We start from the raw sequence: 25,459 nt of genomic DNA, 5'->3' as shown, positions 1-25,459 counted from the left end.
TCCCCCTCACACACACACACACACACACACACACACACACACACACACACACACACACACACACACACACACACACACACACACACACACACACACACACACACACACACACACACACACACACACACACACATTCCAGCATCTTAAAAAGGATTGCTGGATTCCCCATGTCAAAGCATTTGTTGACTGTTTGCTTTCGACCTGCTGTTGTTGTTTTCATACTTTCTCTCAGATGTGGTTGTTGTTTTTGTCAAAGCAGTAAATCAGATATCAGTGCTAGATCCTGTCTCCAGCTAAGTAAATAATCACAAAGAATGTGCAAAGTTTACAGCTAGCAATTCAGAAATTGCGTGTATCATTTTGCTAATTTGGCTTTTTGGAGAGTCAGACACATGCATGAACTGGTAGAGATTTTGCTTAAAGACAGCGTTTGTTATTATTACTGAAAAATCCAAGACCACGTAATGCCTAAAGGACAATTTAGAAGAAAATGCTAGTCATTGTAATGTTGTCCTAATTGCATTCTATGTTATCGCAAACACACATCTCTGTGGACCCAACGTACCTTCAGGCACTAGGGCACTAGTATTTCATAGTTTATTTCTTTTTTTTAATTGAATAAATAACGTGAGAAAGAGAGTAAGAGAAAGATGTTTGATACACTGCCTTACACTGTGCTTGACCTGATATTTGATACTTCATCATATCGTTTCTTTACCTTTTTTGTATGCTACTTTTATCTTTTTGTATCTTTCCTTTGTTTCACTGCTTTGGCAATGAAAACACAAGTTTCATTCCAATATTCTCTCAATTGAATTGATTGAATTTAATTGAGAGACGAATTCGCTAGTGCAGCATTACAATTCTCACTAGAGTGATAGGTTAAGAGTATTACGTCCATGACTATGGCCTAGCTCTAGTTTCGCTAGAGATTTAGAAAACACTCACGTCGCCCTCTTCTGGTTATGAATGACTATTACATTTATAAATAGAGTCATAGGATACAAGTAGGCCTATTTCATCCATTTCTAGGGCCCAGCTCCCAAAGTTTTTCAGGCCAAGGACCTATTGGCTGATAGTGAAAGATACTGACGGTGGAGGGACCCCTATAATATATTGTGCGAATTGTGTTCCTTAAACCGGGCCATTAATAATATGTAGTACGGCCTTAAGTGTCATGTATAAAAACAAAATGGCTCAGCATTGTATACATACCTCATTAGAAAAAGCTTTTTATTTTTTTGATATCTAACTCTTTAAGAAAAAGGTTCGATATCAAATAATTCCCGGGACAAACTACAGTAACTGCGTACCCGCTAGGGTTCACGGACCCCCTGTTGAAGATCTCTGTAGACATACTGATGTTGCCCCCTTCAGGTTATGGAGTAGTATTACATTTCTCACTAGTCATAGGATAAATGTTTTACACTTTTTCTCAGTCGCTTTGGTACATTTATCAGAATTGAACAGTAAGTGCATTTCTCAAAACAATTTGTACAAATAGCAAAACACCATGCATTTCATGCAAAAGCCAGTCTCTAGCTCAAAATCCTTAGTTCGTTTCTCGAAATTAAACATTTGTGTCAATGAACATGTCAGTGTCATCAGAATGGCATGTCCTTGATACGGATAAGACTGTCAAATTGCTAGGTCATGTTGTCAATATAACAGTGTACTCTGGAGGGATGTAGGCCTACCGATGTAAACTATGGCTAAAGTTTTGAAGACAATTATTGTACATTTTAAGTTACACCTTAGTGTAGGTGGGAGATTGATTGCAAGAGAATGTACAAGATTCACATTTAAGCTTTTACTGTTTGTAGAGGGGTACGTATTCCACGAACGGAGGTTTAACAAACATAGAGTTAAGGCCCCAAACGTTGCCCCCGGAGCTACCCTTCATACCTCCGTCTGGTTTCAGCGTTGTTATGGATGTTACGCAATAAAGGGCAGTGACTGTCCTTTCACAAATTAACGGCATCGACAATCGCAAACATGACATCTGTAGAGATGATTTTGCTTTGTGTCATCCAAAATTGGCAAAAAAAAAGTGCAAAAAGTGTGCGGTGGCATGTGACACTCCTCACCAAACCGCAGATTATCTCCTCAAAATGTTGTTAAATGACCAGTTACAACTCATTTCCAAAGCAGTGGAACAATAACAATAAACAATAAAATAAAAATGTCAGGTATATGGTATAATATAAGTACAAAACGTCAAATACAATATATATATATAATATACATATCAGATATTATACTACTCTATCTATTTTCGCGAATGGTCTGACTTTTGACTCTATACTGCCGCCTCGATTTCCGGTGGCATTGCTCCGGTTCTCCCGGAGCACTCCGGATTCGTAAGCTCAGAGGCGACGGACCCATTTACGGACGAAACACCTCCGGGACCGGACGAAACTGTCCATATCCGTATTTACCGTAGGGTGTGAATGGGCCTTCACGGGGTTGGTTAACACAGGGTTGTGTGCGTCCACGCCAAACCTATATAAAGACGTGATGTACAGTATGGATCATGGAAGCCGCTTATTTAAATGAAATGGAACTCCAGGTTCTCCTGGAGAGCTATGACGAGGAGCAGGACATTATCACAAGAAAAGGGAACGCTAAAGCCTCTGCAAACCAGAGAACCAAAGCCTGGCAGCGGATTGCTGACCGCGTAAATGCGTTAGTTACATCATGTCAAAAGCATGATCCTTAATATTTGAGCCATTAATCTATTAATGTCCCAGTTAAGCATTCTTAACGTTCCTACCACATAACCCTTTTCTTCTAAAAAATATGTAGGCCTACTCCGATGGTCAGCGGATCAAGTAAAAATTAAGTATAAAAACATACAAACTGGTAAGCTTTTCCCACCATCGTATTGGTATATTTTGTCAGTCCAGTATTTAAATTGTCATGCCATATTGGTCACTCCTGCATTTAATTATTTTTTTTTAAGCGTGAAAAGGCCGACAGTGGGCAGACTGGATCTGGCCCTCAAATTGTCTTGACCCCGGTGGAGGAGCTGGCAATAGACATAAATTCAGGGCACCCTGGCATGGAGGAGGTACCTGGAGGTACCTCCTCAGAGAGTCAGGGGCCACTATTTGAATGTAGGTTTTTCTGTTTTTCTTGTATTTTAGATTTTGTTTGTCTTCGAAGTAACACATGCAAACCGTGTGCGTGCCACAGAGCAAATGTTCCAAATGTTTTTTTTTTGGTAACTGGGTAGAAAACCTAAGAGTGACAATTCGTTAACTTCGCAGATCAAGATGGATTGTGCGGCCCGCGGGCCAATGGCGGCCGCTTCACACTCGGCCGCCAGCCGATCCAGTGAGTGCTGAAGGTCACAGGCCGATGATCCAATGAGGACCACATCCACGTCCGGGGCGAAAACCGCATTGTTCCTCTTCAATCTGAGGTTCGACGATCGGCCAAACCCTCCTTTCCAGCACCTTGGAGTAGACTTTACCAGGGAGGCTGAGAAGTGTGATACCCCGGTAATTGGCACACACTCTCTGGTCCCCCTTTTTGAAAAGGGGAACCACCACCCCGGTTTGCCACTCCTTTGGCACTGTACCCGACTCCCACGCGATGTTGAATAGGCGTGTCAACCATGACAGCCCCTCAACACCCAGAGCCTTTAGCATTTCTGGCTGGATCTCATCAATCCCTGGGGCTTTGCCACTGCAGAGATGTTTGACTGTCACGGTTAGCGGGTGGCAGGTAGGACCCAATCGCAGACAGTTCGGGTAAAAGGATAATTTATTAACTCAAAAAGGCAAGGAACACGAGTGACGCGGGTATCACAGGGAACACAGGTAACACACAGGACAGAACTCACCACAAACTAAAATGATCCGACAAGGAACAAAGGAAAGACAAGGGCTTATGGTGCGTTCCAGAGCCCATCCAAAGCAATGGGATGTGGGACTTATCCTACCTGAACTGTACTAGCTCCTACTTGGTGAAGTGGGGGTAGGCCGATCACCCCCCAGTTCGCTAGTAGGAGGTTCCACTGCGACGGTGGGATGTTCCACTTCGACAGGCATTCCAGTGCACTTTTTAGTTGGAGGTAGGATAAGTCCCACGTCCCACTGGTTTGTACGGGCTCTGGAATGCACCATTAAATACCAAACACACACAGGGCACGCAACGAGCAACAGCTGAGACACATTAGGGAGGGAGCAGTAATCAAACAGGAGGGAAACCTGACATGGGGAACAAGGCCGATACCAAAGTAAAAACAGGTAAAAAAAAAAGACAAAAGACAAAGACAAGGAAACCGACAGATCATGACAGTACCCCCCCCCCCCCCCCCCCCCCAAGGGTCGACTACCAGGCGACCCACGACATGCAAAAAAAGAAAGTCAAATCCAAATAGGGTGGGTGGAGGGGAGCCAGGAGGAGGGAACCAAAACTGGAACTGGAGTGGGGCAGGACGGGGGGATGTCAGGTGGGCGGGCGGAAAAATGCACCAGGGCAAGGCAGGGAGCTGCAGGCGGACGGCCTGGGGAGCAAGCAGAGGCCTGCAGCGGTGAAGACGAAGACGAGGTAGAGGGCGGGCCCCTTCTGGAAGGTCTGCAAGGTTTGGAAGGCGGAACCCCTCTGGAAGGCAAGGTAGAGGGCGGGCCCCTTCTGGAAGGTCTGCAAGGTTTAGAAGGCAGGACCCCTCTGGAAGGCAAGGTAGAGGGCGGGCCCCTTCTGGAAGGTTTAGAAGGCAGGACCCCTCTGGAAGGCAAGGTAGAGGGCGGGCCCCTTCTGGAAGGTTTAGAAGGCAGGACCCCTCTGGAAGGCAAGGTAGAGGGCGGGCCCCTTCTGGAAGGTTTAGAAGGCGGCACCCCTCTGGAAGGTTTAGAAGGCGGCACCCCTCTGGAAGTCAAGGTAGAGGGCGGACCCCTTCTGGAAGGTCTGGAAGGCGGCACCCCTCTGGAAGGCAAGGTAGAGGGCGGGCCCCTTCTGGAAGGTTTAGAAGGCGGGACCCCTCTGGAAGGCAAGGTAGAGGGCGGACCCCTTCTGGAAGGTCTGGAAGATCTAGTTATGTTCCCGCCCCGTTGGCCTGGCACATTAACTGTAGCTCTGTAGCCGATGATATTTCGACCAAGCTTTCTGTGTTTCGTTGGGTTGAATCCAGTCATACGTGCTTTACCTGTACATACTGGTGGCGCAGCTCCTTCACTCTTTCACCATTTCTTTCAAATGGAACATTGTACAGCTGCTTCATATTCATTTGGTGCCTCTTCAGCACCCTGTCAATGGTTGAGATGCTGACTGTTGTTTTCAAAGATGTTGTTGTCCTCTGTAATGGCACTCTTTTATCTCCCTTTGTCTCATGGCATTGTTTTCTACAACCATGGTGCAAATAGCCTGCTCCTGTTCAGGTGTGAAAAGGGTCCCTCTGCCACCCCTGTGAGGTTGTCTTGCAATCCTATGTGGAGAAAAAATAAAGTACAGTAAAAGTATACTTACTGTATATTGTAAAATGCAAGTGGAATACTGTAATATTGTATGAAGCATTACAGAAAGTATACAGTACATTGCCTATCGTTAGATTACATACCTGTTCTGTCGACGAAAGGTCTGACTGATTGAGGACGCAGTTGTTCTCCCAATATTTGGCTGCACCCTTCGACCAGCCTCGGCCATTGAAAGCCCATGATTGAGAACAAGTGGGGCTCTTATCTCATCAGGAACGTGCATTCTGCCTTTTCCTCTGTTGTGGCTCCCAGCTCCTCCGCCATGCAGCCTCCCTCCTCTTCCTCTTCTCTCTGGCTGTTGACCCCGTCCAAATCCTTGTCCTTCCATTGTCAAACATTGTCACATTGTGTTGTGCTCCAGCTATATATATATATACTTGATGGTTTGTGAGATGCACCTTTGAGCTACTTCAGTAAACTGGTTGATCGTTGGTTGATCTAACGCTTCATACATTTCCCTTCATTAGAGAAAGTTAAGATTCACGTGGGAGCAATTTACCAATTCAGGACAGATTTAGAAAAAAAGTCTAATGGAAATGTATAGAAATATGGTTGACATAATATGACAACTTGTTCAACCATTTTGCATGTAAAGACCTATGCAATGAACTAATGCCTAAATGTTGTGGGGGTGAGACTATCCAATAGAGACCCATTACAATGCATTTTGATCAACATGAAAATAAGCAATTGATAATGTAGGAAAGAGCAGAGAATTGTACATAATCATTTGCATGGATGTACCAAAGGATTTGCAACGTGTTCAAAGAAATGAGGAACTGCTTTTTGGATGTGAACAAGTGACACATTGATGTAGTTTTGAGAATTCAAATTCTGATCTGAGAAATGTACCAAAGCGACTGAGAAAAACTGTAACATCCATGCCTAGGGCTTCTCTGTCTAGAGACTTTGGATACTCAGGTTGCCCTCTTAAGGTTACAAAGAGATATTCTACACAACGTTAAATACACCACGTTAGGCCAAGACCCAGGCAGGCCTGCAAATAAATAACGCATACAAGATTAAATTGTATTACTCTGTATGAGTAGATTTCCCACTTCCAAATAGCATATCTATGTCTTGATTCTTTATCTGATCCAATTAGGATTGGTTTTAGGCTAAATTTCCTGATGAGTTGTAGGCTATCAGTAGCCAGTTTAATAGTAGCCTGTTGAATAATTAAAAGCACTCAATCGAAAACGCAAACGTGTGTTTCTGCAGGAGCGTGAATTTCGCCTCATTGTTGTTAAGGCATATCGTTTAGACGGAGTAAAGCACAAGCAGTGCCAATTGATGCTGGGTTTATTAGGTCCTCTTTCGAACAACGGGCCTGGGCTCACGGGTAGAAACATGTGATATTTTAATTGGAATTGGCTTGCCACTCCCTCACAACCAGCTTTCCCAACAAGCAAGTAATGGGGATAGGTTTGGAAAAACAAGGGCATCTTTTGGCAGTTGAGTGGATTTAGAACATAACACACGTATTATGTAATTCTTAACGGAACGCTTCTAAACTACAAATGCATTAAGTGAAGCCTGGCTGAATGGATGCTAATTACAATGTTTACTCGCCCACTAAGCTGCCTTGCAACCATGCGATACCTGGAACACGGATGAGGGTTTAGGGATCTCCTGGCTGTGTTCCACCTCTTGGAGAACATAATTACCTTAATATATAATGACACACAGTCAGGGGCGGTTTTGGGCACGGGCGTACCAAGCTTGTTTTTCTTGGGAAGTGGGGCGGCGACAAGAGAACTTAAAAAGAAAAGGGAGTTTTGCCCGGGGCGTAACTGAACACACATTGTCATTGTACCAAAGCCAAGCTTTGTCCCTATGTGAAGATGTTTATTTATTTTACCAGAACATATTATTTTTTGTTATGAGTAAAACATTTGTTAATCAGACACCTAATGTATTGTGTACTGTTTAATCCATCAATTACTTTGTCCCAGTTTCCCCTGTGACTTGGAAGTAAAGATCAAGATTAAAGATTAAAGATCAAGATTATTGTTGCAAAGAGGAGATCTCAGGAGAGTCAGGCAAACAAGACAAGCAAGGTCTAGAAACTGTATGCTTTCCTAGCCAAATGGCAATGCATTTGTTTCCCAGCCAAATGGCAATGCATTCAGGTACTTTCCTCTATGGCCAACTTGCCCTGTAGAGAGGGAAGACATGTATTAGAGCAAACACAATAGAGAAACATTTATTAGACTAAAAAGGCTTATGCCAAAAATATTTTTGCCCGCATCTCCTCTCTTTCTCTAAACTCTTCCTCTCTCCTCTTCTCCTCTCTGGTCCCTTTCCCTGCCTCATCCTCTTCTCCTCTCCCTTCCTGGCCTTCTCCTCTATCCCCTTGGCCTCCTCTTCCCTTATATGGTCCCTTTCCCTCTCACAATCTCGTGTCCAGCTTCTCTGTTAGGCTTTCAGTAGAAAAGGATCCAATCGCAGACAGATGGCTTGATTCCAAAACAAACAGAAGAGCCCATGACACCACTAACTAACCTACAAAATGTAAATAAAAGCACCATATGCCGAAAAAACAGGAACTCAAACATCAGGTACCTAACATTCTCTCCTTCTCTCTCTTTTCTCCATCTCTTTAAGATAGATGACTACCTTGCCCTCGTCCCTACTTCTCTTTGTTGGTGTGTCCAGTCACCCCGAACAACTAGTTCAGCCACAGTGGTAGTTGAGAATACAACTGTCTCCTGGCATGCTATAGAGATAGTCGCATCTCCTCTGACTCCAATGTCTCTGGTTGTCGCGTTTGTCTCCCGTATTTCCAGCACAGGGGCATAACACAAACTTTTCAACAAAATGTTTCTCTAATTGTGGCCAACACTATTAGTAACTGGAATCAGCGGTGACATTGGGCTATAGGCTGAAAAAGGAAGTCTCAAGCTATTTCAGTAACCTATAGAAGAATGTCTCATCTGCCGAAAGAGGAAGGCATGAGTCATGCGGTCATTGAAAAAGCATGGCCTGTAAACATTGCAAAAGCGATAAACACGCTTGCAGGCACGCATACACACACACAGAGCGTGTGTGCGTGACAAACAGATGATGTGTTTTGTTGAACTATTTGCAATATTCTAAAACCTGTATTATGATAACACGGTAATGAACATTGTTAAGAAAATGTTATATACAAACCTAAGAAACCGAAAGCTCTCTTTATCATATACATTCCGGGGCAATTTTGTCGAATCTTGTGCTTTTCCGAAAATTTGACAATGTATGATTCTCATTGACAGATTACAAAGAAGAGGGCAGACTTCCAGGAAAAGTTGTGAACCTAGCAGGTCAACCACAATGCTGCAACAGCTCAACGACATATGTGCAATGGGATCTTTGCATCTTCTTCACAGATACTGTGAATTAGCAGATAAAGCCAACGTTGAAGTACCAGCATCATTCAAAAGCAGGAGAGCTACACTCAAAGAGAAACTTCAAGCGTAAGCACAGAACCTGTTTTAATTAATTACTGAGCTGAACAGGTGTAGCCTGTTCACAGGAAATGTGGACTTCAGAGGAAGAGTCGTGTCCAATCCCCACACACATTTAATGGCGAATCCTCAGTACACCATGATGAGACGAAATCGTGTTACTGAAAGCGTTTTACACTTGATAATCGATGGCCACAGCCTGTTCCTCCCTTTACCAGGGAAGAAGTTGATACGTTCTATAAGTCTTGCCCCAGAGCTTGTCTACAATTTGAAAGGTTGAAAATATTAAACGCCCAACCATGTGGGATTAGAAAGTACCTTGCACTAAGCAATGCGATCAAAGGAGCTGGTAAAATGGTTTCACAAGACGGGGCACACAATAAATGAATTAATCACATCGCAACTTGCGAGCGGGTTGACACTGCGGGGTCATCCCTATGTTCCCCAGGTCCTATGTTCCCCGGGAGCAAAGGGTTAGGGTCAGGTTTAGGGTTATGGTTAGGTTTAGGGTGAGGGTTAACCCTCACCCTAACCATAACCAATCGGAGGAGAGACATTCTAACCAATCAAAGGCGAATCAGAGGCGAAAAAACGGGGGGACTTGCCCCTACAATCCTACGAAAAATACATAGGACCCGGGTTAGAATGGCTCTCCTCCTATTGGTTAGGGTTAGGTTCAAGGTTAACCATAACCCTAACCCTTCGCACCCAGGGAACATAGGACCGGGGGAACATAGGGATGACCCCCTAGCAGAGATGAGGCTTCAGGCCATGAATCCAGAAACTGCAATAACTCTAAATATAACTTTGTGCCTGGCCGATAACGCCCTGTTATCATACATCAGTAGCCTACGTTTACATGGAAATGCCCTGATATCATGGACTAATTCCACATTAGAGTTATAGTACTCGAGCCATTAGTGTGACCCTGTAAATTTCAAGACATGCTGATGTGTAGTTTCAGATTTAAAGCCCACCAAAAATTAACATATGAGGCATATTACATATGATTTGGGATTACATTTAAATGGAAACGCCCTCTTATCATATACTAATTCCAAATCAGAATTATAGTACACGACCCCAGTGTAACCCAGTAATTTTCAAGACATTCTGATGTGTAGTTTCAAATTAAAAGCCCACCAAAGATTAACATGAGATATATAACATATGATTTTGGATTACATTTAAAAGGAAACAGCCTGTTATCACATCAGAGTTATAGTACACGACCCCATGGTGTGACCCAGTAATTTTCAAGACATTCTGATGTGTTGCAATGGTTCCACCCTCCGGTGGAAATGCGCAAGACACGTCACGTGTGAGCTTTGTGTTTGCGCAGTAACCGACTGCCTCACTCAAAGTTTGTACCGATATCGAGCTGGGCGTCTCTTCCGTCGCTGCTGAGCTTGTCTGTTGCCACCGCTTTGCGTAAGTTCATACAAAAGTTGAGTTATAATGCAAATGTCAAATGAAGTCGGGTTTACCCATTAGTAAATATTGCGAGGTAGGCCTATACATTATAATGGAAGTTCAGAAACATAGTTCGTATTGGGCATAATTGCCTATGTACATTTAGGACTAGTGTTTTATTAGTGTTTGGAATGATAATCTTAGCCTACTAATTTTTATGTTGCTGCCAGCAGTTCGTCTTTTCCCACTCTGAAAAATGAACAAGAACTCCATCTCCACGAATGAAGAGATCCTCCATGGAGAATTTCTCAAAAGCTTAAACGGTCAATACAGAGCAGTCTTTCAGGTAGGAAATGTTTACACAATTTCATTTTTTTCGGTGTTTTGTCTACCTGACCTTTAGTAGTTCAGAATGTAATAGATAGAACAGAATAACGCCTACAATTTAACTTCACATATTAAAATGTCACATTTGATAGCCTAATCAAAACAGAAGCTAGTAAGAAAAAAAATGTGCACAGTAAAAAATAAAGGAACATTGAAAACACAACCAGTCTGTTCCGTTCCATTGACATACTTGCATACCTCATCTGAAAGGTATCTTGACACAGGGTATCTGCAGGTTTCAGCAAGTCAAATGTAAGACTTCTTAAGACCTTTTTAATAACACCTTGAATGCAATTTAAGACCTTAAACCCACGATGGTGGGGGGGATCCCGCTGTATTACAACCCAAGCATAGCATGTGTGTCACTCAATGAGACTCATTCAAGTTTACTTTCTGTCTGTTTATTGAACATAAAGTGATACTCCAGGACTCCAGACTAACTTTTTCCTTGGGTGCACTGGGGCGCCTAATTTTTTAATTTGGGTGCACCAGCACGTATTTATGGTGCACCCAAGTTGTAAGTTGTTGAGGGGGGGGTGACAGCGTCTGGGCCCCCGGGCAGCTGCACCGGTTGCACCGTCGATATTTACGCCACTGATTAATAATATTTTCACCATTAAATAAATGCCTTCAGTAAGACCTGGGGGGTATACCACGAACCTCGTTGAACATACCCAGGCTTTCTTGGGAAAACCTGGCTCGACAGAGCCGCAACTCGCAATCACAGTTAAATGGTACCACGACGCTCACTTTAGATTAAATTAGTTGAACCAGTTTTTCCGCTTTAGGTTCAATGCACGTTCACATAAAAGGGGCGTTTCTCGCGTCATTTGACTCACCCTTATGCAAAATAAATCGCGCAAGAGCGGTGTATTTCATCCAAGGCGAGCAATGTATTATTATGAACTCCTACGAGGAATTCAAAGTTCAAATCACAGCCAAGGGGAACACGGTTGCCCATAATATGACATGCCCATATCGTGACTCTGAGTCCCTCACCATCTTCCAGTCCCGCCTCAAGACTCATCTCTTCTCCTCTGCCTACCCCTAGATCACTCACTATCCCTAGCCCCATCAACTTTTTTTTCTTGTTTATCTATTTTTGTGCCCCTATGTAAAGCGCTTTGAGTACGTGAAAAGCGCTATATAAATTGAATCTATTATTATTATTATATGGCTGGGGTGGCGTGCTGGCAAAAATAGCCGACCGTGTTAATTCGTAAGTGTAAAGATTCTGCATATTGTCTAAAAAATATTATGTATCATCATCCCTTTTACCCCCATATAGCCTATGTGGGGCCCCATGAATTGCGAGCCCAAGTACCGGGAATGCCCTCGATCTCCGACCCAATATCAGACGTGCACGTCAAGTTGCTTGCTTTTAGTGGCGTGGTTCAACGTCTCAAATATCAAAACAAAATCAGCCTTGTTGAAGCTGCGGATTCGCTCGTTTCGGATGAAAGGCGCTGGTCCGAAGCGAGTTATATACGCCGTTTTGTCCCTTCCAGCAGTAAAGGTGCTCGCGATTTGAGAGTCAGGGAACATCAAACCGAAGAGATCTCCTATCCCCTCATTCGAGTTGTAGGACTGGTGCTTGACCACTGTGTTTAGAATCCACAACACCTCCGCTTTCAGTGTTGGTGTCGCACCAAATGCTACCCTCAGGTCAGTGCTAGCAGCGCGGACCGTCTGCGGCGGTGGCGCCGGGGCAGAGATGCAAAACGTAGAAATGGCTGGGGTCTGTGTGGCTCCTGGCAGAGGTTTTATGTTTTTGGCTCTGCACATGGCTGACGACAGCCTTAATCCCCATGGTGCCGAGCTTGAATGTAGGCTACTTTTGCACGGAATGCATCTGGCCTGTTCCGGGTTGGCAACGGACGCTAGCCAACCTCGGAAACGGACGTCTTCCAGCCAACTGACGTTGAACTTGCATTTACCCATTGTTGCAGACTAGCTAGCAAGCGCGCAGACATCCGTTTATATATGCAGCTAGCAAGAAAGTAGCCCCTCGTACATCTCCTTCCCTAAAAGTCCCGCGAGAAAAAAAAATAAAAAAATAACCACGAATTTAAGACTTTTTAAGGCCTTAAATTTAGAAAAATGAATTTAAGACTTTAAGACCTCCGCGGACACCCTGTGACAGTTGAGTTATGAAAATGTAACAATCAAAATGGAACAGACTGGTTGTGTTTTAAGTTAACAATGTTAATATTTTTTTATAAATATATCTATATTGTAAACAATTGTGTTCTGAAGTAATGACCATTTAAAAATGTAACACTGGATTCTTCTACTTCCCAGATTGATAGCAACCTGGTGATCTACGGCACCACTGCCCTCTGGCACACCGACACCGCCCAGACCACCGGTGTGCGACTCGTTCTGCAAGACGATGGCAACCTTGTGATGGTCACCCACAAGAAGAGCATAGTTTGGAACACTGAAACCAAAAACAAGCAAGTCTCGGCGAGGATGCGACTGACCCTGACAGACGCTGGATACCTGGAGATCACGAGAGACGGGGAGAAAATCTGGACGTCGGAAAACTCCAAAGGCACCAAACCGTAAGCCGCGCTGGGTGTGCCTAAAGATTACTTGGTGCGGCATATTGAAATGGGTACTTTTGAATGTGATGTTCCAATCCCAAACATTCTATTTCCACTGAACGAATAGAACAGTAGAGTACAGAAGCATGCGCAAATGTGTTTATTTCTTGTGAAATAAAGATCATGGAATCTGGTGGTAAATAAATGTGGTAGTCCTTTCCTTCCACACAATTTATGAATTTATGGATCCAGTCAGTGTCATTACATTGTTGAATGTTTTATTTGTCCACAAAGTTTTAAATAAACATTTTCTTCTAGATCAAGCATCTTTAAAATCCTAAAAGTATCAATTATGAAGTAAGTAAATAAATAACACGCCTAGGAGAAACTTAAATGCAGAACGGTCATTTAAAAAACGTACACTTTTTTATCTGAAGAGGATGTGAGAGGAAAGGAATGTGCGGGTCAAAATATGTATCTTCCTAGTTTAGTTTATAGGACAAAGGAAGTTACCAAATAATAAAAAATAAAAAAAAAGAAGCAACGTCATCCTCCACGAACCACTGACTTCTAAAAATCTGGTTCTTTAGGCCTCTTGTCGCATATCTCTGCTACGTTGACTTGCAACTTCTTCACGGACTCCATCACCTGGGGGAAGTTTTCGTTGAAGCTGCCCAGCCCCTCCTTCAGCCACGCTGTCTGAAGCTCTCCGACCCACCTCAAGATCCCATCCAGCTGTTCTCGCACCTATGGACAGCCGAATTGTAATTTATTAACTAAGTTTGACTATCCAGAATTAACATTGTAGATATCCACAACTTCTTTCTGACTAGTCGTAATTACATTTTGAATAGTTGGAATTTTCATTCAAGATATCTGTAACGTAATTGTGACTGGTCGAAACTCAAATTCAAGATATCTGTAATTAGATTTTGACTAGGCGGAATGAAAGTTAAAGATATCTACAATTTTAGATATCTCTAATCAAGATTCCTTTCAAGATATCGATAACTTGATAATAGATATCTACATTTAAATTATGACTATCCCTAACTCCAGTTTGAGATATCTACAACGTCATTTTGACTAGTCGTAACTCCAGTTAGAGATTACAACGTAATTTCGCCTAGTCAAAACTTAATTTAAGATATCTGAAAAGGGACATGTAGAAATCTTGAATTGAGGTGAATTAAATATATCTTGAACTGGAAATATGAGTCAGCATCAAATTGTAGATATCTCAAACTGGAATTACAGATATCTACAATTCAGTTGCAGATATCCGTAATTCACAAAGTGGATATCCGCAACTGAATTGTAGATATCTGCAATGAGAAACCCCATAGACATGAATGGCGAAAATGACGTCATTTCTCCTAGGAGGAATGTCTTTGTGGATATCTGAAATGACAATTGTGGATAGGAGGAATGTAGTTGCGGATATCCGAAATGTTAGTTTTGACTAGGCGAAACTGAATTGCAGATATCTGCAACACATATCCAGTCTAGCGAATTTATGTCAAATCGGCTCGCCATACGCACCTCCCTCTGCTCCTCCAGCTCAGCGAGCAGCTCCTGTCGGGCACACAGCTCCGCCTGGTGGGCGCTCTGCAGAGCGGCGAGTGAGGACTCCACCCGCATTAAATCCTGGAAGGGCGGAAATACAACCCAGCAAGATTTCCGTGACAGGGTAGTTTGAGAACATAATGTAAACATGGTGACAAAACACAAAGGAAGCAAATAAGAGGCCAACAAATACAACATTGGCTGTAATATGTAGACCTTATTGGGTTTTCAGAATTGTTCCCGAGTGATCGGTCATCATTGTGTGATGCTATGTTGTTTATGTGCAGAGCATTATCAGATTCAGCACGCGTCTGACGCTAAATTCGCAAGACAGAACGCAAACAAAGTTAAAGTTATATGCCTAATGAACTGACTTTAAGCATATCCAACGACCCCTGACTCTTACCGTAACATCTCTAGGGGACTTTCGGTGTGGCTTGTCACCGGGAAGGAGAACGTTTGGTGGTATGGAGAAGCATTTGTCAACCAAAAGTGCGTCCATACGCTTGGAAAAACTCTGAAAGCGTTGTTCCAGAAACATGTACAGCTCTTGGCTGCACTCCCGGGCCTTCGATTGTAGCAGGTCCTCGTCCTGCGTTTTATCACGTTTTTTCAGCTTTCTTACGCACACCTTCTCCACAACAAGTAAGATCCCGCATAGGCAATCTTGAAAGGCGCTGTATATTCGAAACATGCATGTCTGCGGCGTAAAGCCAAAAAACTGTGCCTCGTATAGCTTTAGAGTCGAGGGAGAGAGTATATCCAAGGCAGTAACGCCGACCCCGTCACAACCGCTGCCCTCCATGACTTCCCGCGCTCGCTCGAATGCCTGGCGCTCTGGACATGCGCACTAGCTCCTTTTCTTTGAAAAGACTGAGCTTGCGCGTAGCCAAAACTTCCTCTACGGCTCCGGCTTCTCAGTGAAAGGACTGTTGATATCCACTGCCGCTACACGTGTAGGAATCCTATGTAAAACCTTCCATTGTACACACTGTTATATGTGGTGGCTTGATGGATAACTGTCTATCGTCACATCCTAGTTATCGTCGATTTGGGTTTGAGAAATGCGTAGAGGGTTATATGTGGGGCACAGGTTACGGAACTTTAGCCGGGTTGTCATAGCTAGCATGTTTGCATTAGCAAGCCGCTGTCCACTTTGTTGTTATCCTGCTAATGTTAGCCTACCAGCTACCTTTCCTGGCTAAACTGGCTAGCAAGAATCCGTATAATTAAATGCTTCTAACGTTAGCTGGGCAACGTTTGCGTAGACGGTCAAACTAAGCCGTACGTAACATAAAGGCGCAGCATTCTAACTGTGATCTCTTGTCAAGGTAGAAAGCCATAGAAGCCGACCACCATGGGGGCATATCTGTCGCAACCAAACACGACAAAGACCTCTTCCGATGGCGGCAACAGCAGCATGAGCTACGGGTTCTCTGCTATGCAGGGATGGCGCGTCTCCATGGAGGTGAGGAGATGCAATGTGTTAGTGGTTTGTGGATTGATCGATAATTGATTTCCTTTTCGAAGTGTCGTGATTTTTAGGGTTGAGCGTTAAGTTTGGCTCCCTGAATACCTGGAATTAGGCTCTGTGTGCATCGCTAGAATTATTTACTAAACAATGTATGTTTAGTAATGAGCTACATATGCAGTGATTTACGTATCATATCTAAGATGATGTATTTTCTAGGAACATTGCTTATATTATTTATGTTTTCTTCTCCTGTTGCTAGGATGCTCATAACTGCATCCCAGAGCTTGACAGCGAAACAGCCATGTTTGCAGTGTATGACGGCCATGGAGGTAACACACACACACACACACACACACACACACACACACACACACACACACACACACACACACACACACACACACACACACACACACACACACACACACACACACACACACACACACACATATGTGTAGATGAATGAATGACTATTTCATTGAATGAAAGGACTATTCTATCTATTGGTATTTAAGGTATGATATTTTGTTGGATTTTGAGTGCATGGGCATTTCTCTCAATATCAATTTGGAAAAGTATTTTCTGAATAGTTTGTCTACTCCCCAACTAGGTGAAGAGGTGGCTCTATACTGCTCAAAGTACCTCCCTGATATCATCAAGGAGCAGAAAAACTACAAAGATGGCAAACTGCAGAAGGTAAAAAAAAACTCTGATGTGTTTTGGATTTTTGAAGTATAGATATTTGTACAATAGAGTAGATGGCCAATTGAGTCACATGGTGCAGAATAAGGAATCCTGCCCAAATCTCAAATGTATTTTGGCCGTTGTTCTGAGCATTGTTTTCCAACACAAATGATTATTGAGCCAAAGCACCCGCAGATGATTTTTGCCTTTAGATGCATAGTCTCTAACAACAAGCGGGTGTAGGACTCGGGCACCTTGCCTACGGACTTCATCACGGTGGGCAGGCACCTGCTGCGAGTCGAACACCCCGACCTGCGGACTCACTAGGTGCTTGCCTACCAATGTGTGGTGGCCCTGTTCTTCAAGTCTCCTGTGTGTTCCCGCCAGGCCCTGGAGGAGGCGTTCCTGTTCATAGACGGAAGAATGACCTCCGAAGAGGTGATCAAGGAGCTGGTGCAGATCGCCGGGCGGCCCACCGAGGAGCCCCCCGCCGAGAAGCTGGCAGAGGAGGACGACCGTAAGTGGATCCGTCTGTCTGTAGTAGAGTCCAACTGTGACGGTCAGGGCCCAGTCCACCTCTCTTGTCCAGCAGGCCATGTAGGGCGCTCTATGGGGCTGTTTTTATACTTTGGGTAATTTAGCCATCTTTTACCCAACGTCGCTCAGTGGGCTATGCATCTTGCTCTAAGAGGTGGGCTGTGGACCCGTTCAGCTCAGAGTCAAACCCCTTGGCAAGCACACCGTGCCCTTCCCCCTTTTAAATGTATATTATTATCATCCATCTGACCTTTCCCACCTAACTCCACCTACCTGCCAATTTAATGAATATGTTCCATTGTTTATTAACTAAATGTGTTTGTTTTAACTATATTTGCCTGTTTTAAAATTGTAATTTGCTTGTCTTTACTGTAAGGCGACCTTGAAACTGAACGAAAGTGCTCATCTTGGGATAAATAAAGTTTTTCTAATCTAATCTTGAGAAAGGCGCTCTAAAATATCGTATTATTATCATCGTCATCATCCACTCTGCGTCTGAATGAGCTGGTGGCCCATGGTGTTGTCCTTCTCTTAGTGGACAACGAAGAGGCGGCGCTGCTCCACGAGGAGGCCACCATGACCATCGACGAGCTGCTGGTGCGCTACGGGCAGAACCTCAACGCTGTGAAGCACGCCGCCGCTCTCAGGTGAGACATCGTGTAGCATGCCATCTGATGGGGCGGCCATGTTATCCCAAACCCTGAGCCCTGATATGGCGGCCCTATCGCCCCCTACCATGAGCTCTGATAGGTCATATCGTCCCCCACCATGAGCCCTGATAGGTCATATCGTCCCCTACCATGAGCCCTGATAGGTCATATCGTCCCTACCAGAGATCTGGACTCGAGTCACATGACTTGGACTCGAGTCAGAATCGAGTCATGATTTTTATGACTTCAGACTCGACTTGACAAAATCACCCATGACTTGCGACTCGACTTAGACTTGACTGCTATTGACTTGAGACTTGACTCGGTCTTGGACTTGTAATTACTCGACATGTCTTGAGTCTAAAACATTTATTGTTTTAGATATCTAACATATTTCCCGCCAGGAAGGCTAGACACCCAAGACGCATTCACTTCCGTGAAGATGAAAAAGACAAACAGCGAGCGAAGACAAATCTACACTTGTATCTTCAATAATATCAAACCGAAATTTCGATATCATTTATACTTTATTCAGAATAACAGTTTTAGTTTCATATTGGCTGTGTCTTCAGTTGGTCCCATTGAAGCCGTCTGGCCAGCCTCTGACACTTAAGATATCCTAACTTAATAATTTTTCCGTTTACCTTCGTTCAAAAAATGTGACAAATCTACACACTTGTAGCCTTTTGAGGAAGTGTTGTTTCTGAATATTAGTGTTAAGGGCCAATAATGCTTACTATCATGCATTAGTCACCATGTCTGTGGACACATTTGTATGCAGTCACATGTTAATATAGGGTTTCCCTGTCTTGACTTGGAACTCGACTCGGACTTGACTGCTAAGACTTGGGACTTACTTGGGACTTGCCAAACAGTGACTTTGTCCCATCTCTGGTCCCTACCATGAGCTCTGATTGGTCATATCGTCCCCTACCATGAGCCCTGATAGGTCATATCGTCCCCCACCATGAGCCCTGATAGGTCATATCGTCCCCTACCATGAGCCCTGATAGGTCATATCATCCCCTACGATGAGCCCTGATAAGTCATATCGTCCCCCACCATGAGCCCTGATAGGTCATATCGTCCCCTACGATGAGCCCTGATAAGGCGGCCTGGTCTAGTTTCCGCCCTATCCAAGTGTTGCGCGGCTGGGCCGACGTTACAGCCTCTTGCCGTGCCTCGTCCCCCCCAGCGCCGCAGCCAAGAAGGCGGGTTGTCCTCACTCCGGGGCCCCGGGGGAGAAGGCCGAGTCCGGAGCGGCGGGCGAGGAGCCGGAGGTGAACGGAGAGGCCACGGACCAGGGGAGCAACGGGAGCGCCAAGTCTGAAGAGGCAGGGGGCACAGGGTTCTCCAAGCTGAGGGCCTGCCGCAAAGCCACCAGAGGGGCAGGCGGGGACGAGGGCGGATCCTCCTCAGGTAGGGCAAAGCTGTAAAGGCTCAAGAAATGTACTTTTTAAATTGAGGATCGTGATGAAGGAGGTTGTCAAGCTCTGGCCCAAAAAACGATATCAAGACGACGCTTTTCTTCTCCTCCTCACGCTTTTTCCATCCCCACCCCCCTCTCAGTGGCGGCCGAAGGCGGCAAGGCGGGGGGAGGCGGCGGAGGCGAGAAGGCGGGCAAGGCGGAGGGCTGCGCCGGGCCGTCCTGCTCCTCCAGCGCCGCCGTGGCAGACGGCCGCTCTCGCTTCTTTGAGGACAGCGAGGAGTCAGAGGAGGGAGAGGAGGACGAGGAGGACAGCGACGACGAGGTGAGGGCGCTGCGGCATGGCTGAACGATGGATCGGATTCAAACCCGGCATCGAACCTGGTCACATGGTCATTTATTTTTTATTTTATTAAGGCGTTGCTTACTTTGTAACGCGTTACACACAACACTGTCTACCGGTCATGCCGGTAATCCATACCATAGCGCCAATTCACACTGGTGTACTTTTTATAACGTACACCCCTAATTTGTATTTATTTTTCCTTTACAATTCAATAGCTAAATAGAGATGTTATAATATCAATTAATCTCAACACATAGGCCTGGCCTAAGGGAAAGACCAGTTTATATGTGGACTGCTTCCAATGTTGTGTTGGTCATACTATAGAATGATGTATTGCTTGTTTAGTGAATAATACAGTACCTAAGAAACTTTAAAAATAAGAAGAAAAATCACATGCTAAACCGCAATATTGGTCGAAATAATTGCAATTAGTTTATTATACGAAATCGTTCAGGCATAGTCGGGCAGGTCCAGGGGTCTTCCTCCCAAAGCCTTCTCCTAATGTAATCCCGACAGGGTTTGGAATTAGTTAAACATTAGCAAGCTATTAAAACAGACTTTAACCACCTTCTTAACGGATGGTGGCCGAGGTTCGCGGTCAACGAGGTGCCTGGGAGCGGTGTGCTCACGGAAAGGTTTTCGGGGTTATTTTATATCAGGAGGGCAGTGAGGAGGAGGACGGTGACAGCAGTGAACTGGAGGAAGAGGAGGACACAGATGAAGGAGAGGAGGATTCAGAGGATGAGGAGGAAGAGGAAGAAATGTGTCTACCGGGGATGGACGGCAAAGAGGAGGTGAGCGAAACATCTTTCAATATGGATCTAAATCCACTTTCTGTTTTTTTTTTTTTTTTTTAGCTTGAATGACTTAATAGTATAGAAAATGTTGTCTCCGTCTCATGATGAATCACACACTTTTCAGTAGTGTACACCTCATTGTGACTCCTTCAAAATTGGTATTCAAGCTGTGTGTGTGTGTGTGTGTGTGTGTGTGTGTGTGTGTGTGTGTGGGGACGCAGCCCGGCTCAGACAGTGGAACCACAGCGGTGGTTGCTCTGATGCGTGGGAAGCAGCTGATTGTGGCCAACGCTGGGGACTCGCGCTGTGTGGTGTCTGAAAGCGGTAAGCAAGAAACCCCCACACCAGTGATGACAATCAGTTAGAAGACTTTGGAGGACGGTTCGGCTTTTGGTTTTAATTGGCGTACTGCTGAGTTCCATTGGGAAGAATAAACTAAAAGGGTAACTAAAAGGGTAGCATGCAGTATGTATATTTATCAAGGGTCTTGCTTTCACCAGCTATATTTCATGAGGGACAAACCTGTACGATGCTAATACCATTTATGCAAGATGATGAATGGAGAGATGAAGGGCAATGTTTTTATCATATCAGTTAACATTATGAGGCAGGATTTAACCCTTCATGTGTGCGTTCTGCGCAGGCAAGGCGGTCGACATGTCATATGACCACAAACCAGAGGATGAGCTGGAGTTGGCTCGCATCAAAAACGCCGGGGGCAAGGTGACCATGGACGGCAGGGTGAACGGGGGACTGAACCTGTCCAGAGCCATCGGTACAGTTGTGTGTGTGTGTGTGTGTGTGTGTGTGTGATCTACAGAGGTCACATTATCCAGTAGTTTCACAGCCAGCTTCTGAAAAGTGACAATGTCTGAAACATCAGGCACCCAGAAGACTTGAATCACACTTCACAAGCAGTTGAATTAATTTCATATTTTTATCAAATCTTTATGAAATTGAGGATGTTTTATTGAACTAGGAAATGCATTTCCTGCAGATAATGCGGTGAGTGCTGTAGAACAAAGTGAGGTTTGAAAATATGTTTTAATAAAGCCAAATAGATTATGACATAAAGAAACTTTAAATGGCTTAAATCAAATTAAGGGATTTGAAGAGTTCAAAAGTCTCAATAGATAAAACAACGTAAACATGCACACCATTTATAAAAAATATATATATATATATATATTAAATAGTTTGAAACAAATAAAGTGACAGCTGAAGGAAAAGCGCAAAGCATTGCCAAAATGCAGAAATGCAAAAGGAATTCAACCGAATAATATGAAAGGTCAAATATTTTGCCCAGCATTGCTGAAAAATCTGAGATCGCAAATGTATTGCGAAACGAAAACTGACAGATGCTGAGTTGCATTATATGAAGAAGCATGTGCTGAAATACATTGTTAAAAAAAGCTGGAAGCTAAACTGTAATGAAGTGTGTAGGTAGTAGTGGTTGTGGTGGTAGCTGAGCTGGTGGTGGTGGTGGTGGTGGTGGTAGTAGTAGTAGCTGAAGTAAAAGTGATACTAGCTGCACTAACTGTATGCCTTATGAAGGGAATGGTATTGAGTGATGTTTCTAGAAAGAATTATAATAATCCACCATTTTTTTGACAGATTAAATTGTATGTACTCGCCTAATGCGAATTTTTCAAGCCTAACGTTTAAAAGTAGTCCAATTGGGTGGGGAAAAACTGCCTGCACGTCCTCGCACTCCTAATAATCACTCAGCCTTTTCTAATTCAAGAAATTCAAAAATGTTACATTGTTTGTAATACGTCAATGGAAACACGGATGTGGTCGTTGAGGAACCATTCCTCAACCTTTACTCAACCTTTACCCTTCCCCTTTCCAGGTGACCACTTCTACAAGAGGAACAAGAACCTGCCGCCAGAGGAGCAGATGATCTCCTGCATGCCCGACGTCAAAGTCCTGACGCTCCACGACGACCACGACTTCATGGTCATCGCTTGCGACGGCATCTGGTGAGTGGGGGTTGCCATGATGACACGATGTCTGTTCCAAACACATCGTCCTCGTCGTCTCCTCGTCTCCTCTGAGTCGCCGTTACTGAAGGTGTGTCCGGTCGGTGTGCGTGCAGGAATGTGCTGAGCAGCCAGGAGGTGGTGGACTTCGTCAGCGCACGGATCAAACCGGACCAGGCCGGCAAAGTGCGGCCCCTCTCTAACATAGTGGAAGAGGTACGCGTCCCGTGTCAAAGAGTCATCCTTTATGTGCCGAATGCAGACACTTCCTTTGCTGCATTTTTCTGTGACGATGGACGAATAGATTGGACAGTAAATCTTTGGAATAAACATTGACCATCAGGAAGTGTATTTCTGAAAGGCATTGTACGTTGTATGTGTTTTTTGTTTACTTCTTACCGTGCCCGTCTCTTCCCTCTGTAGCTTTTGGGGCAGTGTTTGGCCCCGGACACCACCGGAGACGGCACCGGGTGTGACAACATGACCTGCATGATCATCTCGTTCCGGCCCCACCCCGCCTCCACTCCCAACCAATCGGAGGACACGAGGAAGAGGAAGCTGCAGGAGGCTGAGGCCGAGCTGGAGAAGAACGGGAAGGACGGGAATGACAGCAAAAAGGCAAAGAGTAACTGAACGAACGCCCGGCAACTGGGCAGCCGCTGGCCTGCGTTTGCCCCACACATGTTAGAGACTAATTTCCACAACCCGAAAATCTTTGCCAGGCAAGGGTCTAATTTCCCCCCCCCCCCCTCATCCAACCAAATTCCCACGTTCCACTCCTATGATTAAATGTTAATGAGGTCATGGGTCAAATTATTATTATTGCTATTCTTTTTTTTCTTACCATGTGATTTAAGCTCCGGTCTCCCCGGAGACGAAATGAGAGCTATGTGAAGTGTTTATTCGAAGGCCCCCTTCAAGTTACCGGCCTTTCGTCTCACTGCTCAGCATACGATGATGATGTTTCTGTGTTTTTGTCTTGAAGACATAAAAGATAAAATGTAAACCGTAGATTACAACAAAAGCATATATATATCCAAGCCTTTTGTGGTAGTGGCCATACTTTACTGGACACCTGGCACTTGAGTTATTTTGAAGGGGTGAGAGAGGAGCCGATCACCTTACAGTTATAAAAGGGCTCAACGGTTGAGTCCTCTCTCTCTCTCTCTCTCTCTCTCTCTCTCTCTCTCTCTCTCTCTCTCTCTCTCTCTCTCTCTCTCTCTCTCTCTCTCTCTCTCTCTCTCTCTCTCTCTCTCTCTCTCTCTCTCTCTCTCTCTCTCTCTCTCTCTCTCTCTCTCTCTCTCTCTCTCTCTCTCTCTCTCTCTCTCTCTCTCTCTCTCTCTCTCTCTCTCTCTCTCTCTCTGACTCCAAGTGAGATCTTGCAATCATCTTGTGTGCTTTTGAAATTTGTCCATTTCAATCTCACTGTCTCCTCCCCAGAGTCTCAATTCCTGTGAGAGGGGACGTCGATTTCTCCAGGGTGGTGGAGGGGTCTTGGGCACCAGCTCTGCTGTCGTCCCTCTAGTTTTAGTTTGGAAACTGGACTCGGAACTTGCAGAGGAGTTTGTATGACAACTCTCTGGTGGCTCTGCTCATTGTAGCCTGGCACTTTGTCAGATGGTACACGACCCCCCCCCCCCAACCCCCACATTAGGCAGCTGATATGCAGTGAGATTCAGGCTTGTAGCACTGGAGGGACAGACTAACAATAACATAAAATGGGCAGCTGCATCACAGAAATCCCTTCACTCGCTCTCTTCCCCCCCCTGGCAGTCCAAAACCCGTGTTTAGTTTTCAAGTAAAGGTGACTTCCACTGAAATATATATCTTCATTGTGTTGGTTCCTTTTTTCTTTTTAGCTGCAATGCATTTGACACAGTAACTCGGGACTGTGGTTAAATGTGTTGTCGTGGAGACAACCCAAGTTATTTCTGAGTGGAGCAACCAGAGTATCGGTGTGCACTGCTGCACTCTTGTGTTCATGTGTTGATGGCCCATGTGAACCATAATGTCTAGTGTAATTCACTCTTGTGCTCAACACATTACCCCGTTTTTTTGTTTTTGCTGTATATACTTTTTCAATAATTGTAATTGAAGAAAAAAGGCCTTTTCTTTGTAATTGTGATTCAATGTGACATTTTGGTGGATACTCTTTTTGACACCAGTATGGAAGTGCATATACAAATACATTTTTTACATAAGATTGCTACGGTCCCTTTCTGCTTAATTATGTACTCAATTTAGCATCACCATTTAAACTAAAAAGGTTAGATTTATTTTTCTTCTGCCTTTTCATTGTTTGCTTTCTCTTTTTTGTGCCATAACTAATATAGCTTGGAATCCTGAGCTTTATTTGACACTTTTTGGTAATGGGAGTAATTCCATTCAACCTGAAGTTGCCTCTGATTCCCCGATGTAGTGTCAGTCCATTCGCTGTGGGCTTATCAACCACAACAGTAGCCTCATCCTTTTCGCTGATGAACTCTTTGCCCCAGCCTGCCTAAAAGCCTACATTTCAGATACAAATTGAACACCATACAATAAATATTTTTAATGTAATATTTGCAATATGTAATCAATATATCTATGTTGTGTGTCTCAATAACATGTTAGTCGAGGTGTTCCCGAACTCCTGGTGTGGTGAGGGAATTATGTCGGGGCCACAGACAACTTGCATATGTCGTTGGTATTTACAAAGATAGCCAGCAGATGGCGACAAAAC

General features: G+C 44.3%; 3 protein-coding genes and 1 long non-coding RNA gene across 6 annotated transcripts; 3 read left to right on the top strand and 1 right to left on the bottom strand.

Moving 5' to 3' along the window:
• The first annotated feature begins 2,183 nt into the window (after nucleotides 1–2,183).
• LOC130403945 (uncharacterized) lies at nucleotides 2,184–3,346 on the top strand. The gene is made up of 4 exons (XR_008904129.1): nucleotides 2,184–2,685; nucleotides 2,806–2,862; nucleotides 2,963–3,116; nucleotides 3,270–3,346. It is a non-coding gene; the product is annotated as an uncharacterized LOC130403945 (long non-coding RNA).
• A 6,922-nt stretch (nucleotides 3,347–10,268) lies between these two features.
• Nucleotides 10,269–13,576, top strand: LOC130403491 (B-type lectin plumieribetin-like). 2 transcript variants are annotated; one of them, XM_056607871.1, is made up of 3 exons: nucleotides 10,269–10,360; nucleotides 10,573–10,688; nucleotides 13,031–13,576. In XM_056607871.1, exons 2-3 carry the CDS (start codon nucleotides 10,599–10,601, stop codon nucleotides 13,295–13,297), a joined length of 357 nt encoding a protein of 118 aa, XP_056463846.1. In that variant the 5' UTR covers nucleotides 10,269–10,360; nucleotides 10,573–10,598; the 3' UTR covers nucleotides 13,298–13,576. The 2 variants fall into 2 exon arrangements, with proteins under 2 accessions (XP_056463846.1, XP_056463845.1); XM_056607870.1 differs by having other exon boundaries at nucleotides 10,576–10,688; nucleotides 13,031–13,574.
• mis12 (MIS12 kinetochore complex component) lies at nucleotides 13,194–15,744 on the bottom strand. The gene is made up of 3 exons (XM_056607869.1): nucleotides 15,248–15,744; nucleotides 14,818–14,922; nucleotides 13,194–14,022 (listed from the first exon to the last, which is right to left on the bottom strand). The coding sequence occupies exons 1-3, from the start codon at nucleotides 15,644–15,646 to the stop codon at nucleotides 13,846–13,848; spliced, it is 681 nt and encodes a 226-aa protein (XP_056463844.1). The 5' UTR covers nucleotides 15,647–15,744; the 3' UTR covers nucleotides 13,194–13,845.
• On the top strand, nucleotides 15,566–23,956 carry ppm1g (protein phosphatase, Mg2+/Mn2+ dependent, 1G). 2 transcript variants are annotated; one of them, XM_056607868.1, is made up of 14 exons: nucleotides 15,566–15,797; nucleotides 16,173–16,309; nucleotides 16,575–16,644; nucleotides 16,926–17,011; nucleotides 17,387–17,516; nucleotides 18,072–18,183; nucleotides 19,382–19,605; nucleotides 19,756–19,937; nucleotides 20,618–20,752; nucleotides 20,977–21,079; nucleotides 21,399–21,530; nucleotides 22,608–22,737; nucleotides 22,854–22,953; nucleotides 23,161–23,956. In XM_056607868.1, the coding sequence occupies exons 2-14, from the start codon at nucleotides 16,199–16,201 to the stop codon at nucleotides 23,368–23,370; spliced, it is 1,725 nt and encodes a 574-aa protein (XP_056463843.1). In that variant the 5' UTR covers nucleotides 15,566–15,797; nucleotides 16,173–16,198; the 3' UTR covers nucleotides 23,371–23,956. The 2 variants fall into 2 exon arrangements, with proteins under 2 accessions (XP_056463843.1, XP_056463842.1); XM_056607867.1 differs by having other exon boundaries at nucleotides 15,567–15,797; nucleotides 16,177–16,309.
• The last annotated feature ends 1,503 nt before the right edge of the window (nucleotides 23,957–25,459 follow it).

Source organism: Gadus chalcogrammus, chromosome 14, assembly GCF_026213295.1.
Source record: "Gadus chalcogrammus isolate NIFS_2021 chromosome 14, NIFS_Gcha_1.0, whole genome shotgun sequence".
NCBI classification, from domain to species: domain Eukaryota; kingdom Metazoa; phylum Chordata; class Actinopteri; order Gadiformes; family Gadidae; genus Gadus; species Gadus chalcogrammus.
The sequence above is the reverse complement of the archived record's forward strand: the minus strand, read 5'-3'. Positions and strand labels throughout refer to the sequence as shown.